We start from the raw sequence: 15,941 nt of genomic DNA, 5'->3' as shown, positions 1-15,941 counted from the left end.
GAAATCTTGATTTCTATCATTTCACAAGTAATAGATGACACAATTTTTTAAAAATCAGTTTCCCATACTTTTTTGTTGATAAAAAAATAGTATCTTCTTGCAGGTCTGATGTCAAGCTTATATGTTTGCCGCATCGCATAGTCAGTGTATTTAGAACTACTCATAATAGCATTATCAGTGCAGCATTGTGTTGTGAGATGAACAACATGTTCTCATTCCTGTCGTCAGGCAACACCGTTACCTTTAAGTGTAGTCGGAAATTTTAGGACTAACGTAGTACAATTGTGGTTGGACCCTTTGTTTTAGACAGTCGACAGTTTAGTCAAATTTGTAATTCATCAGCGTAAGGTATCGAAACTTTATCGTGAATACTGATAGAAAATACTGCTCACAAAATTTTGACAAATTAGCAAGAGTAGAAAACGATGCACAAATGTCCTACTTTAGGTTACAGCAGCGTCTTATAGCTATGTATTGAGGCATTTTGGAGTCTAAAATGTATATAGTAGTATATTGTCTGAAAGTGATAGTTTTGTAAATTGTCAGACAAGCCCAAAAAAATGTAAAAGCAAAGCTGATATTACCAAAAGAAGAGTAGAAATTGAATGCATCAGTTTGCCCGGTTACAGATTCGTTAACTGGATGATCTCACACATCACGTGGTTTAAAATTCTCCAGGCGATTGGCTGCCTCAGAGCGAAATCGTTGTTTTTCTTCTGAAGCAGGAAGTTCATCTCCTAAAATTGGGTGTGTAGTATAGAAATAAGTGGTCTTTCCACATATACAGTTCTTTAAAACGTGACTTTACGTGACAGACGTACATTTCACCAAACAGTTTCCTCGTTAAATAGAAGGAGCGAGTCGTGAGTACTTTCTTTATTATACTTTCTTTGTTTGTCTCTCTTTTAAGTGAGTGTGGTGAACTTGACGAGATAAGACAGGCACTGGAATGCGCTCAGTATGTCAGGCAGTATCTTACGACACACCAAAGCAATAAGTTTATCCCGACATGCAGTATCTATATTTTTGTTCGCGTTAACTAACACGCTTAGCAAAACTATCCGAAGTTACTTAATCTTCATCAATTTGTCAATACTAATAGAGGTTGACCAGTGGTTAAATAACTGAATGTTTGCCTCTGTGAACACCTCATTTACCCTTTTATTTTCACTTCCTGTTCCCTGAGTTCGATTAAGTGAGTATAGAAATAGGATGGATGGGTATCTTCTTGTTCCTCATTTAGTATTATTTCCACATTGTCACATGTGCTCGTTATAAAGAGTGTTCACATTGTTTTGTGTTGTTGTATTGGGGTGTCGTCTGTAATTTAATTTTGCAACCGACCTATAACTTCAAAATCAGTTGATCTGATATTTACAGTAATTTCTCGGTTTCTTAATTAACATGGATCTCATCATCACAAATACCTGTTAAGAATTACACCAACTCAGATTACAGGGATGAAAGTGTAAGAAAAATAAATGAATAAAAACCTCCACAGGTCAATGAACCTCCATCCATGTTCTTTAATGATTTTCAGAATCTGCATGGTTGATTTCTTGTGCGGAGATGGCGCTGGAGGAAGGAGCTCGGAGCTGTCTGGTGCGCTTTCGCCACAAACTGGAGCAGGACATCAAGCCTGCCTACCTAATGGACCACATGATCAGTGATGGTGTCATAACTCCGGACGAGGAGGAGAAGATCAAGACTCAGGTGAGCCTCAGCAAAGAGGGGAAAAAACGTGTTACTTTGAGCTCATAGTATTCAACTCCTTTATGTTTTGTCTTATTGTTTATTTTCGCCTCCTAATGAGTTTTAAGTTGACTTCACCTTTTCTTTAATTTAAACTTGCATGCTTTCAATATGAATAGTACTATTACTTCGTATTACTATTAAGCTGACCTCGGTCACAACTCTCCAACATCACTCTACCATCTATTGCTTTGATAATGCTGCTCTGACCTTTGCGCCTTATTTCATTGCTTGTTATCAAATTTTACTGACTTGCTGTTTGGAAAAACCTGACTTTCAGCCTCCTGTAAAACTTTGAAACACAAAATCTTTTGTATAAGTGTTTGAGTCAAGAAATATAAGAGAAGGTGAGTGTAATCTTTTAAGTAGCATAGTAACAGTATACAACAGAGGTGAGTACACTGTTATCTCTTGTAATGTCACTTTTGTCAAATGATTGAAATTGTATTGCGTCACAGTAATTGTCAGTAATTTGCAATAAAGGAACTCTGGTATTTTTAAACCTGGACCTTATTTCTGGCATAAAATACGTTAATCTACTCACCGAGAACAGTTTGGTGAAAGTCGGCGTCCTTCGGAAGATATTTAGATTCCTCGAGATCCATATAACGGAGTAAACGGGACTTAGACGATGCAGCCTCTAAATAAGGCATTATCTGTCTTTATTTCACCGATACTTTAAGAAGAATGAATGAATGAATGCGTAGTATTGCACGGTTAGTTAATAGCTGCAATGTTGTTATTATTGGCGGCTATCGGGGGGCTTATAGACGGCTTTCTACACACTCGTCTACTGGCTTGACGTCATCGACGCCCGCCGCTGCAGCACAGCTTATTTACTCCGTGCTCTGTGACAGTCGGCTAACTTCACACGTAGACTTCTTTAGATATTTCTCTGGTATACTTATTGTAAATCAGGGGATGTTCTCACAAGGTAATGTGAGAGTTAAAAAAAAAGCAGCATATTAAAAAGCATGGTCCATATTTCTTTTCTGATATTCGTCTTTGCAGCCCACCAGGAAGGATCAGGCTGCAGCTCTGCTTGAACTCTTGCTGAGGAAGGACAATCATTCCTACATATCGTTCTACAATGCATTGGTTAAAGAGGCATATAATGATTTGGCCGTTCTGCTCCATGATGACCTCCCATCTGTCTCATTAAATGGACGCAGTGGCTTTTCTGACAGCTCCACATCTTATGGTGAGAAGTGGGAAGTTGTGGGTTAGGAGTGTTGAGGTTTGCAAAGGTGTAGTATCAGTGGGTAGGACTAGTTACTAGTTAATTTTTCCTATTATTGGACACCTTCGAGTATTTTTTCTGGAAAATGTTGGCCACGTTCACAATTAAAATGCCTGTGTAGAATTCACGTCACTCTCCTTCTGGTTTGCCTAACAGTCCAGACTATGCTTAGTGAAGGTGGAGTACCGCAGAGACCCGTAGTGTTCGTCAGCAGACCGGAGCTGGTGAATCGGGTCAGAGAAAAACTTTATCATCTTCTGAAGAACCCTGGCTGGGTTACAGTCTTTGGCATGGCTGGCTCAGGCAAGTCTGTCCTCACCTCTGAGGCTGTCAGACACCATGGACTCATTGAAGGTGAATGAAGATAGATAACATATGGACCTAGTTATCCAGAAATAGTGTTTTTTCTGAAATAACAGGATGATGATATGTGTTGAAATAATATATTTTTTTTAATCTAATATTTAACTATTCCCGCTTTGTAGCCTCTCATTTCTCCCTTGCTTGACTTCTGTCTTTTCCGAATGATTCCACCATCCCCTTGCCTGCAGATTGTTTTCCTGGAGGGATTCATTGGCTGTCCATTGGCCAGCTGGACAAGCCAGACCTGCTGGTGAAGATCCAGTCATTGTGTTTTCGTTTGGAGCAGGGCCTGGATTCACAGTCACTCCACCGGACCCCCAACTCGCTGGATGAAGCCAAAGAGCGCCTGCGCTTCCTCATGCTGCGCAAACATCCGAGGTTAGCTAGATATTATCAGTGCTGCCAGTTGATTTTAACTTCAAATAACCCGAATTTGAAAAGTGAAATGAAAGCTTGCTAACTTGTGTAAAAGTAACATGTTGTCATATTTGCTGAAACTGTCTCCACGTCTGTACAGTAATGCACAATATGTGGAAAAAACAGGTTCTTCTGTTTCCTCTTAGTGCTTATAATGTGATTTTCATGAATCCACTGTGTCTGTGACTGTTAAAGGTTAAAGGTTTAATCTTGAAGGTTTTCCTTTAATTCAGCGTTAGTTTCAGCCAACAGCAGATGTTTCAGTAGATGCCGTTTTAAGGCCAGATTATGACTAATTGTTCATTATTATTGATTGTTTCTGTGGTTAACATCTTTTTCTGTTTTTTTTTTTTGTTTTTGTTTTTGTTTTTTTTGTCTTAAGGTCTCTACTGATTCTAGATGACATCTGGGACAGTACAGTGCTGAAAACGTTCGACATCCAATGTCGGATTCTTCTCACCACCAGAAACAGAAGTCTTGCCGATTCTGTCAGCGGTACGTGTCATATTGTGACTTTTCTCTACCGTAAAGAAAAAAAAAAGGCGGTTAAGCGTGTTAAGTGTTTGCGCTGCTGTTGTAGGTGCTAAATATGAGGTGGAACTGGAGAGTGGTCTCGATGAGAACAAGGCTCTGGAGATTCTGGCTCTGTACACCGACATGAAGCCAACGGGACTACCTGAGGAAGCCCGCAGTATTGTTAAAGAATGCAAAGGTCTGTAAATTGACATTTAGTATACCGATATCTGAATTTAAGTCCATTTTTAAGTGAGTCTTTAACATCTAAAAACAATCATATTGTTGTGTTGTGATTGTTATTCAAAGAGCAGCCATTTCTTTTCCTATGTGCAGGTTTAGATCTAATGTTTTGGGGTCAAGGTTTTGGTTTTTTTTTATCCACACATTACGTGCTTTTTTTTGTCTCCTGTCAGGCTCCCCTCTGGTGGTGTCTCTGATTGGTGCTCTGCTCAAAGAGAAACCCAACCGTTGGAATTACTACCTTCGCCAGCTGCAACAGAAGCAGTTCAAGCGCATAAGGAAGTCCTCCTCTTATGACTACGATGCCCTGGATCAGGCCATGGCTGCCAGTATTGAAGTCCTTCCTCACGACCATCAAAAGCTCTACAAGGACCTCACTGTGCTAGAACAAGACATCAAAATCCCTGCTAAGGTTAGCCTCTATTACAAATGATACTTTTGTGACACGCCCCCTTTCTGAAGGACACAATACTGGTCTTCTTTATGCTTTCCAGAAGGTTTTGGAATATATTTAGCACATTGTCATCTGCTGTTGTCATAACTTGCTGTTAAAGATTATATCAAAAATATGATATGATCTGGTTTCATGTTTCTATTCATTGCGGCTAACGAAGTAAATATCTCTTATAATGTTGTGTCCTCTCCCAGGTGCTTTCTGTTCTGTGGGATCTACAGCCAGAGGAGGTGGAGGACATCCTGGAGGAGTTTGTCAACAAGTCTCTGCTTTTTGTGGACACTCACAATAAACCCCACCTGTACTACCTACACGACCTGCAGCTGGACTTCCTGGTGGAGCAGAACCGAAATCAGCTTGAGGTCGGTCTGGCTTTGCATTTTGAACTTTCGAGCAGTGATCGAGCCAATTAAGCAGAAAGACTATGTTTGCTGCTTTGTGGCTGCAGTTTTACAGCAACTGCTGCCTTATGGACATAGCTGAAATTAAAACGTAGTGAGCAAATACTCGATTCTCCCTTTCATTATGCTGCTTTCCTGCAAAATATGTACTGTGAGTGTTTACGTTACGCATTTCAGAACCTTCACTTGAATGTGGTGCATCAGTACCAGCATTACTACAGAGATGGTCCTCCCACCTCAGGAGATGAGGAGTGTCTTTATTGGATCAGATTTTTGACCTACCATATGGCCAAAGCCAACCTCTCTAAGGTAAAACACACACACTTCATTCCTTTTCTACGTTTAAGGGGAATGCATTGACATAATGCCTCTCCTGGCACCTTACCCTTACTTCTACTGAATACTGACCTTGAGAGCTCAAACTTTCCTCCATTTTGGTCTCCCCCAAAGCACTTTTATTCTACAGCGATCTTCCAGCTTTTGGATCCAAATACAATACAAATACAAATATACTGTATGGATATTGTGCGGCTCTTAATACATCATGTATTCAGACCTGTTGAGACAGAATTTTTAGCACTGTTTTATTTCTACAGTCTGTGCAGTTTCTTTCTCCGGTTTCCTGATGACTTTTCTTTTCTAGGAGCTTTTTTCCCTCATGTTCTCATTGAACTGGGTCAGCATCAAGGCCAAGATCATGGGTCCAGCACATCTCATCAATGACTATGTGGAGTATGGATCCATTTTGGACAAAGAGGTCAGCAGACATGAAATGGCTTATGAAATTAAAAAGATTTGGCTGCTGCATGTTAGTGTTTAGTTGTTCAAGAGTCACAAGACAGACTACATGAAGGGTGGGAGTGCTGCCCAATCCCCTTCTTTAAATTGTGATCTGTGCTCATGAATCTCTCCTGAGAGAACATGCGAGTTTACAAGTTCAGCTGTCTTTGTTGCATTTGACCTACCAGTAAAACTTTGCAAATTAAATTAAAGACCGCCACCCTCTTTTATCTTCCCCCAAGCTGTTTCAGATCATCTCATTCACAAAGATAACTTTATTGTCCTTCAGTGTTTCGGCTGTCCCTTGTTCCCTTTCCAATTTTCATAATTGCAGTGCAGCAGATTTGATTAGTGGCAAATGGTTTATTAGACAAAAGCAGAGGCTCTTGGGCCTATCATGTGTGACTCCCACACCTGTTTTGCAAGGACACGCATCGTAAGAAGGCATTGCTCGGCTTTGGAATGTCTGAAGTAACAGTAGATTGTGATTTGCACAAAAATCTATTTTAATATGAATATATAAACAGGAATAACAATGATCATCCCCTAAAAATCAGATAATTGAAAGATTATTGGAGCAGTAATTTCCCCCAGTGTTACTTACTGCTTTCTGCCCTCTTAGAACAGTGAAGTGCGCAGTCAGTTCCAGGAGTTTTTGTCTCTGAGTGGCCACTACCTGGAGCAGCGTCCTTTCCCTGATGTGGTGCAGCTCGCTCTCTCTCAGCCGCACACCTCTGAGGTCTACAAACAAGCTCGAGTGCATGCGCTGAAGCGGGCGGACAACGGGAAACTCTACATCGACCAAATGTACGAAAAAGAGCATTTTGATGATGTGTTTTGTAAGAATAAAAGCAAATGTTGCACTGATCAGCTGTTTTTTTTTTCTTTAAATACAGAAATAAGAGCGGTGTAGACAGTCTGTCCCGTTTGGTGATCCACCCTCACCAGGGCTCCATTTACTCCGCCTGCTTTTCCCATGACGGAACCAAAATCGCCTCGTGTGGAGCAAGCAAGACTCTTAAGGTATTTGTGCAGAAAATGCATCCTTTTGTATATGAGATTCTCAAGGGCAAATGTTTCCCATGGTAACAAAATACTGGAGAAAATAAAAAGCTACCTGAACATGTAGAAAAAGTTTAAATGCAGCATCAAAATAATAACTGAAGGGCTTATTTACTCTGCAATTCTTTGCTTTAATGGTTTAATGGTTTCTGAAGCATTTTGTACTTGAAGCTCTGTTGTAAGTTTAAGTAAAATTCTGCTTCTAATATGATAATATTGTACTTTTGCGTCTGTGTATTGTTATTAATCAGCTATCATTGTACCCGTGTGCTCAGATGTTTAAAACTACCTCAGGTGAGAAGCTCATGGAGCTCGCGGCCCACGATGACGAGGTGCTCTGTTGTGCCTTCTCCCCCGACGACCATCTCCTAGCAACCTGCTCCAGCGATAGGAAAGTCAAGGTGTGCAATTCACTGGCCCTTGATGACAAACTTTATCACGGAAACAAACGATGGCACAAAAAGCAGATGAGAAACAGCACAGAATGAGAAGTTAAATCCAAAGGGTTTTTGTTCTGGGATTAAAGTGCGATTGATGCGTCTTTCAGGTGTGGAATGCAGAGCGAGCCAGACTGCTGAGGGTGTTTGAGGAGGAGCACGAGGAGCAGGTCAACCACTGTGTTTTTACCAACGCAGCACGGCGCCTTCTGCTGGCCACCTGCTCCAACGACAAGTTCCTGAATGTCAAGGTGTTTGCTTATGCTTCATATGAAATAGTTTTGTTCCTGTATGACTTTACTTCTTAAGGTATTTGTGTATTTTCTTGCATCACATTTATCGTCTTTTTATAGCTGTGGAATCTCAACAAGCCATCCTCCCAGAACACCATGTTTGGCCACTTTGAGCCAGTGAACCACTGCTGTTTCTCCCCTGATGACAGCTATGTGTCCACTTCCTCCAACGACGGCACTGTTAAGGTGACTGCTCTTCAGTTTGTGTCTCTTAAAGCTGTATTTAAGCTAATGCTCGTTAAACTTTGGCCGTACTATTTCAATTTCAAACAGAAAAACACATCTTAGATATTGAAGTTGTATTGCTGTGGTTCAATTTGCCCATTTTACCGATGTAACATTCAAATTCACCGTACTTTCTGCACTACGTGCCTTCCCTGACAGTTATTGTGTGTCTCTGCGTCCATGCAGCTGTTTCAGGTATCAACTGCCAATGAGTGGAAGACAATCGATGTGAAGAGCATGTTTGTAGACAATGATGATGATGAAGAGGTCCTTGTCAAGTGCACCACCTGGACTGCTGATGGCAAACGCATCATATGTGCTGCCAGAAATGCTGTTTTGGTGAGTATTTAACATGCAAATGAAATATGAGAGACTTTTACTTTGGTGTTTAATGACTTGATATAAATGGTTTTAAATTTGGAGCAGCAGCAGCCTGCCTTTGGTTTTCGCTGGAAAGAAAGGGTACTTCTGTCTTCTAAACAGTGTGAAGAGTGTGTGTTCTGGTTATGGATATATCCGACTCCTCTCCACTTAAGCTTTTCAAAAAAAGATGTACTGCCATCAGTTTGTTTGCGTTCTCGTCACCTTGGAAACAGCCCAACTTTTGGGAGATGCCTCAGATTCTGATCTTTATCAGTCATTATGCTATTAAGTTTTTTTTTTATTGAAATTACATTCTGTTACACTTATGGCTTTACTTACAATCTTCTTGTTTTCCTGTCCTTCTGTTGGTGTTTCTCAGGTTTTTGATGTGGAGACTTCAGACATGTTGTTGGAGATCAAGACCAATCGTCTGAGCACAGTGCAATACTGTCACGCCTGTCCTACCAGTAACCTGCTGGCAATAGCATTCTCAAACTATGCCGTGGAGGTATAACGCGTTCTCACACACAAAATTCATACTTTGATCTAAAATGGACGAAAGGTCAAGTGTAAAATCTCTCTCAATCTACTCTTTCTGACTTATTTTACAGGGAGAAAAAGCATCATTTTACAATAAAAGTGTGCGTTTTGATGTCTTTCACGTGCCTAAAATAGATTTGTGGATCACTTTGAAATATCATGTGCTGGGTGTGTGTGTGTGTGTGTGTGTCCTCCAGCTGTGGGACCTCGAAGAGAGTAAGAAGAGGGCTGACTGCAGTGGCCACCTGAGTTGGGTCCACCGTGTGCAGTTTTCTCATGACGGCTCACAGCTGCTCTCCTGCTCGGATGACCAGACCGTTCGGGTAAGACTAAATGTGTATGTGATGTATCTATATCATGTTGCCAGAGATACTGTCAGTACTGATCTAATTACTTCCTCTGATGGTAAAATCATGCTGTTATGGAACATCACAAGTTTACTAATTGAGCTCTGTTTACCCCCTGCCAGCTGTTACTTTTCAGTGGCTAATGAGGAAGGCTCAGGGATGACGTTGCCCTCATGTAAAATAAAAAAGGGATCTTAGCTTTACTTTGTTTGAACGTCAGCCATGTATTTTCTGTCACATTTGATGCTTTTATATCATGGTGACAACATGTTGTTTTTGTTTAGATGTGAGTTAACCTCAATACTTGGACCTGAACAATCTACAGGACGATCCAAAGCAATCACTGTGAATTCTTACAATGACTTTATTACAGTGTTATAATAAAACATATTCCTAAATAGTGTCCCACCAAAAAGAAAATCTAACTCATCTGACTCACTGCAAACCGAATAAGCCTGCCGATTAAATGGGATGCAATGTCTTGCTTCTTCTCTGGAAGTTTGCATTTAGTTCTATTCAGACTTCACAGGTCTTTTGTTTCTTGTTTTGTAGTTATGGGAGACCAAAAAGGTCCACACGTCTTCAGCCATCTGTCTGAAGAGAGACTCTGACGTTATCTTCAACAGTGAGGAAATCATAGTGTCGGCTGCAGACCACTGCAACAGACTGCAGGTAAGTTGCAGGGAAAATAGATGCACAGAGGTGGACCACATGTTTAAAGCAGGAATATGAAGGTGGGATGTTTCTGTGTTCTCGTGTGTCAGGTGCGGGATGGCAAAACGGGATCGGTGCTGTTTCAGTCGGAGGAGATGTCATCCAGGATCCGATGTACCTGTTTGTGCAGGCAGCCGTCTGCTGTGGCTCTGGGCCAGGAGAACGGCACCGTGCAGGTAAAACAGCCGTAATGTGTGTTCAGATACTTGATAAAGCGACATCACAGGAATGAAATATGCACTCATTCAAAAATCCATCCTTTAAGAAATATCTCATCCAAGCAGTAAGTAAACAACACAAGCTCCGCAGTGACGGCTAATACTAGCACTTTATTATTGTCCAAACCACTTTACTGTTATATGTTTTCACCCTAAGCCTCACACAATTGCTTTTCTGACAGTAAGTGATCTCATCGTAGCTGTCTCATTGTGCAGAAGAAGTAGCTCACTATTCCCACTTTGTTCTCAAAGTTGTTAGAACAACGAGAAGTTCAATCGAGTCTCTGTATTCCATTCTTTTTGGAGAGTAACTGTACGTTTATGTGCAAGCATTTTCAGCTTTACTTCATCCGGGAGGTAAAATCAGTGCAATCCGATAAGCTTCCTTGCTCCAACTCAGATTTAACACAGTTATATAAAGACTCGGTGTGAGTGTGACTGAACCAGGTGAAGAATTCTGACATCTCTGCATAAAATGTTTTAACAGCGTTAAATAGTGCCGACAACTCCTAATCAAGCAGCGATGCAGAATTATTGCTGTAAATTCTCACACTGGTTTGTGTGTGTATTAGTAGTAGAAGTGATGCTTTTGCTCTTTTTTGCCTGTCAGTGTATGTGTGTGTGTGAGTGTGTAAATCTCCCCCGGAAGCTGTTTTTCAGGCTGTGTTGATTCATGAGCTGTGACATCACTTCTTTCACCTTTTATCTGTCCCGTCAGTTACACGTCGGGTCATCTCCAGCCGCCTCTTTCATCTTCTTTTTCTTTCCCTGCCCTTTTTTTCCCCTCTTTTTACCTGTGATTTATATTCGACACACTGCTCTTGCTCTGATATTTCTACTTTTCTTTTATTCTCTCTCTCATCTCTCCTCCTCCTCCTCCTCCTCTGATCTCTTTGCTCCGCTCCTCTAAGTCTTGATAAGATAAGATAAATAGTTTTTAGGCATTTCAGTGTCTTATGTTAGGACACCCGTTAAAGTTACTGTTCCGTATTTAAAACCCAAACTCAAGCAGAGCCTCCTGAGATGTGAATCCTGTGGCTGTGCCAGTGTCCGACAGCAGAGAGCAACTCTGATTAATTAAGAGGTTCTAATGTCTTAATGAACCGAGGAGTTAATGTGGCTAACCTCTTGGATCTGATCTCACAGATAAGTGATGGGGGGGGTTCGCAGATGGCAAAAACGGTCAGTCACTATTTGAATGAACGTGTCCTGACTTTCCAGAGCCCGAGACAATTTGCAAACGCCCGGACAGCATGAACCTGTAAGATAAACGTCAAACTCAACAAGTACAGAATACACAAAACACTAATTCTGCCCTATAAATACATGCATTAAGAACACTGCCAAAGATTTTTGGCATGATGATTGTAATGACTTTTCACACAGTGGTTTTCAAAAGAAAAACTGTATTTGTGGAGCAATTAATGCATCTCTCATAATAAGGTGTTGGAAGAAGTTTGTTTTTGTCATTTTAGACCAAAACATAGGTATTATATAGGTTTTGATATTAAACATTTTACTTGCACCTCAGTTTTCTTCCTGAGCTTTATGAACTGAACTGATTTTTGCAGCATTACCTGCTGAGTTATTCTCAATCTTCTATGTGTGTCTTAATTATTTTCATCCAACACAAGCATTTGAAATGATATGTTTGTTTAACCTGTAATAGTCTTTCTGTGGGAAAATATTTAGACATTTTTGGTCCTTTCACTACTTTGTTCCACCGAGCTTTTGCCGTTGCAGTCCCTTGTGTTAACACCAGGTGGTGCCCTGTAACAAAGTCCTGGAGTCTCTGATCACTGCAGTGCATTAATTTTTTCCCCTCCCTTATCTTGACTTATTGTACTAGGAAAAAATCAGTAATAATCTTGCGAATGCCTCGGATGCCGGCTTTGTTATGCTAAAGTTTAAAAAAAAAAGAAAAAAAAAGTTGGCAGCTTTGTGACAAAATGTGCAGCAAAGAGCAGAAAGTCCCTGTTTCTTAATGACTGAAAGAGTGCAATTTTGTGTTTTTGTGTGTGTGTGTGTGTGTGTGCCAGGAGTCAGGGCTGACAGTTAGTCAGGTGCTAAGGACGATTGGCTGCAGGATCCAACGACTGCTGACCTCCTACTGGAGGTTGGTGCTGGCAGTAGCTTATTACACAGGCAGCGTGCAGGTATTGTATGGTAGGGAAAGTGTTTGAGTTTCAGAGCAATCAAGTATCACTAATTCCTTTTTGTGACTTTGTATGTGTGCGCATATTATTCTGCATGTGTATTTTAGGACTAATAATAGAATAGCCAACGAGTTATTGTGTGCATCAGATACTTCATGCCATCAAGCGGGATTAGCCTCTTTACTGGCTAACTGGTCCTTTAATTTGTCTTTCTTCTTTGTTTCTTTGACTCTACATCAGCTCTGCAGTGAGTCACTGGCTCGTTTAATCCCTTGGTTGTGGAATTAAGCAAGTATAAAAGCCGGCTGATGTAAAGAGCATAGATAGGAGCCCATGTTTTGATTTATTTTCCTTTTAAATTCTTTTTACTCTGACGTATTCCTTCTTGCACCGTGCCAGAAATCATTGAGCCGGATGTGTAACGCCGGCCAAGACATCCTCGCTCAGTCTTTGAAAGCTAACGTGCAGCTTGACAGACATGGTTGTCGCGTCCTTAGGCTTGTTCTGCTCAAACATTTCAACCCTGTCATCTGAGACCAGACTATTTCAGTGCATGTTAAAATCCCAAGTGTTGTTTGGCTTACTCAGAACCTGTTTTATTTGATCACTGCGGTGAGGCTCATTTTTTGCGAGTTCATTTTTGCTGTTTTAAGTAATTAATTATTGAACGTGTCTGGGTACTTTGGGACGTTTGTGCATTAATAACTTATTTATCTACAAGATGGTCAGGAATGTGGGGAAAGAGGGCAGTGAAATGATATGAGGCAAAGGTCCAGTCAGCTGGGATTTGAACCAGGGACTCACTTGCTGAGGGGATTTTTGCCCATACGGTATGCTTCGAGGACTTGGCTATCAGGTCAACATAAATTCAAATTTTTAATCAGTGAAACCAATTAAACGGTATGTTTGATTGGCACAGATCTTCATTCTGATATTGTGCAGGCAGGCCAACAGCTTTGTGTGACCCGAGGACCCAATTTATGCCATTAACTTCTGCATGAAAGCAAAGTGTACTTCATGTGTGGCGATATGTTGAAATGAGGTAATAGAATACCCGTTTCCCTCTTTCTGTATATGCTGATGTTCTGCATGTACATGCAATATTTCCTCCAGGCTGATATGTTTAGGACTGGCATCTCTAGTGGCCGTATGTGTGTGTTTGAGTGTCTGCAAGCGCTTTGAATTCATAAATCTGTCTTGAACCAAATATTTCCATCCTCGAAACAATTCACTAAAAACCTCAAATGTCACCCTCGTGGTTGCCCTGCAGGAAAAAGCCTCCTTGTCAACAGGAATGTTCAGCTCAAGACGTTGTTATAACCTGGTGCCTCTGCAGAGACACTGAAAATTGTGCTCGGGTCCGAGCTCTTGCTGTTTACTTGAGTGTCCGTGTTGTTACCGTTTGTTTGTTTCGTCCTTCCAGGTGTTAGAGTTGCCCTCCGGGAAGCTTCTGGCGTCTCTTCAGGGACACACTAAGACTGTGCTTCACTGCCAGTTCAGCCAGAACGGCCAAACGCTCATCACATCCTCTGAGGATACCACCATCAGGGTAGGCTAGACTCCTCTCCTCCCCCTGTTGCTCTCTTTCTTCCTTTGTTTTTGCATGATATTGTTTTTCCTCCTCCCATTCATCACCCATCCCTCACCTTCTTTTCCTCCCTAATTGATGGCATATTCTTTCACCTGCTCCCCCAACCTGCTTCCCATTTTTCTTCTACGCTATTGATTATTCTTCTCCCTCTGTTCCCATTCTTCACCTTGAGTAAAAATACCTGCTGTTGTGAATCATTCGTCCTCACAGTGTTCCGGGTCTCTGTGGTGTTTTCACCTTCCCCTACCTGTTACACTCTACCAGCCTCCCTGTCGGCCTTTTCACCTCTCTATTCCTCATCCCTCTCTTCTGTCTCCTCTCCTTCCTGTTCTGTCTTTTTGCCTCTGGCCACAGCTCTTTATTCCCCTCCTGCTCCTGTGCTGACCGCATGCAACTGTCTGCGTTTGTGTGTGAATACTGTATGTGTGTGTGTGTGTATCAGGCGGTTATGCTCTGTCAACCCCACCATTCATGCTCTGTTGCTTATTTCCCCTTTCCTCTACTCCCTGCTCATCTCTTTCTTCTCCTTCTCCTTCATCTCTTCCTTTTGCCCACAGACCTGTCCACTGCAGCACTTCCTTTTTTCCCCAGCAGCACAGCACCTCATTCTGTATTCGTGTGGTTGCTGCCTAAAGCATCACTATTCTCACACCATCCGCGGGTTATTCAGAAACTATTCAGATTCATTCTGTTTGACAGGTGCTGGCCAGGAAATGGAAGTGTGTATTTAGGTGTTAATGCAAACGCAGACGGAATGTGAATGACACCAATGTTTTTGTTTTTTAACCAATTTCAACCTTCAGACCACGGGGAAAGGTGCAACATTGCACACAAAAACAATGATTGATGGAGGATTCTCTGCCCTGCGCCTAAATTTAAGCTCAGATTCTTTGCTCTTCCTGCGGGTTTAATGGCTTGAATGCACAATACAGGCTATCTGGATGCGCAGGTCTAGGGTTTTAACAGATGCGTTTGGCTTCTATCCAGCACAACTGCATTATAAAAGCAAAAAGCATAACATCCTGTGATCTACAGCACCATTATAACTGTCATACAGCTGCATTTCTGCACAGCTATGTGTGTGCTTTCTTGTCATTACATTACAGTGCAAAGGTCAAGGCCTCAACCCAAGGTGCTGTTGTTATTCTGTCTCAGTACTCGGAGGAAAAGAACTGATGCAATCTGCCTTTGTTTCCTTCATTATTTCTATTTTTGAGTCACTACATGGGTTATAAAGATTGGGAAAAGCAAAATAGAATGCATTACTTGTTAGATAAAAAAGTATCTGCACAGATGACCGCTAAGACATTGCACTTCATAGCAGGAGACTCGTGGCATAAAATGTGTTCACATGACTGTTCATAGTCTGGAGTGTCCTCTGGACAGATTGCACAAGAGGCAGGGTACAGCATAAGATGTATGCTACGGAAATGTTTGCAGCACATTGACAATAGCAATTGATATGCTAATTGTGTTAGCATCCGTACTGCCTGGATAGAGATCCACAGCTCTGCTGGCCCATTTCAGGACTCCACTGCATGTATGAAGTAGGAAAAAGGCTTAAGATTAGACTGATAATATACTTTTTAAACTCACATTTGCAGAAGCAGCTAAATTCTGCAGCGGAAGCAGAATCTGAATATCCCGATGGTCAGTAATAACCTTGATAAATGTTGAGATGTGTACATATCTGCACAGCGATTTCCACAGTGTGATTTTTGCATGGCACGCTGCCTCCTGCGCCCTCCAGATAACTGTTTCGAAAAAAAAGATTGGATCAAATTGTCCACACAGTCTGCTGAACATCTCTGGTGTTCATGTGAGAACAACTT

General features: G+C 41.4%; 1 protein-coding gene across 2 annotated transcripts in view; it reads left to right on the top strand.

The window, feature by feature from the left end:
• The first annotated feature begins 736 nt into the window (after positions 1-736).
• Positions 737-15,941, top strand: part of apaf1 (apoptotic peptidase activating factor 1) — a 36,190-nt gene continuing 20,985 nt past the window's right edge. Inside the window, exons 1-23 of one of the 2 annotated variants that reach the window (XM_072377502.1) lie at positions 737-863; positions 1,541-1,713; positions 2,764-2,953; positions 3,149-3,346; positions 3,544-3,733; positions 4,155-4,267; positions 4,353-4,484; positions 4,702-4,940; positions 5,177-5,344; positions 5,561-5,692; positions 6,027-6,140; positions 6,786-6,970; positions 7,060-7,186; positions 7,501-7,626; positions 7,773-7,913; positions 8,016-8,141; positions 8,367-8,519; positions 8,923-9,051; positions 9,281-9,406; positions 9,983-10,102; positions 10,195-10,320; positions 12,402-12,518; positions 13,942-14,067. In XM_072377502.1, coding sequence (XP_072233603.1) covers positions 1,570-1,713; positions 2,764-2,953; positions 3,149-3,346; positions 3,544-3,733; positions 4,155-4,267; positions 4,353-4,484; positions 4,702-4,940; positions 5,177-5,344; positions 5,561-5,692; positions 6,027-6,140; positions 6,786-6,970; positions 7,060-7,186; positions 7,501-7,626; positions 7,773-7,913; positions 8,016-8,141; positions 8,367-8,519; positions 8,923-9,051; positions 9,281-9,406; positions 9,983-10,102; positions 10,195-10,320; positions 12,402-12,518; positions 13,942-14,067 — 3,222 coding nt within the window. In that variant the 5' untranslated portion in view covers positions 737-863; positions 1,541-1,569. The remainder of the gene's footprint in view (positions 864-1,540; positions 1,714-2,763; positions 2,954-3,148; positions 3,347-3,543; positions 3,734-4,154; positions 4,268-4,352; positions 4,485-4,701; positions 4,941-5,176; positions 5,345-5,560; positions 5,693-6,026; positions 6,141-6,785; positions 6,971-7,059; positions 7,187-7,500; positions 7,627-7,772; positions 7,914-8,015; positions 8,142-8,366; positions 8,520-8,922; positions 9,052-9,280; positions 9,407-9,982; positions 10,103-10,194; positions 10,321-12,401; positions 12,519-13,941; positions 14,068-15,941) is intronic. The other variant, XM_072377501.1, reaches the window with a different exon arrangement.

The sequence above is a fragment of the Leuresthes tenuis genome, unplaced genomic scaffold, assembly GCF_036924035.1.
Source record: "Leuresthes tenuis unplaced genomic scaffold, fLeuTen1.0.hap1 SCAF_23, whole genome shotgun sequence".
NCBI classification, from domain to species: domain Eukaryota; kingdom Metazoa; phylum Chordata; class Actinopteri; order Atheriniformes; family Atherinopsidae; genus Leuresthes; species Leuresthes tenuis.
Note: the sequence above shows the minus strand (reverse complement) of the source record. Positions and strands in the feature narration are given on the sequence as shown.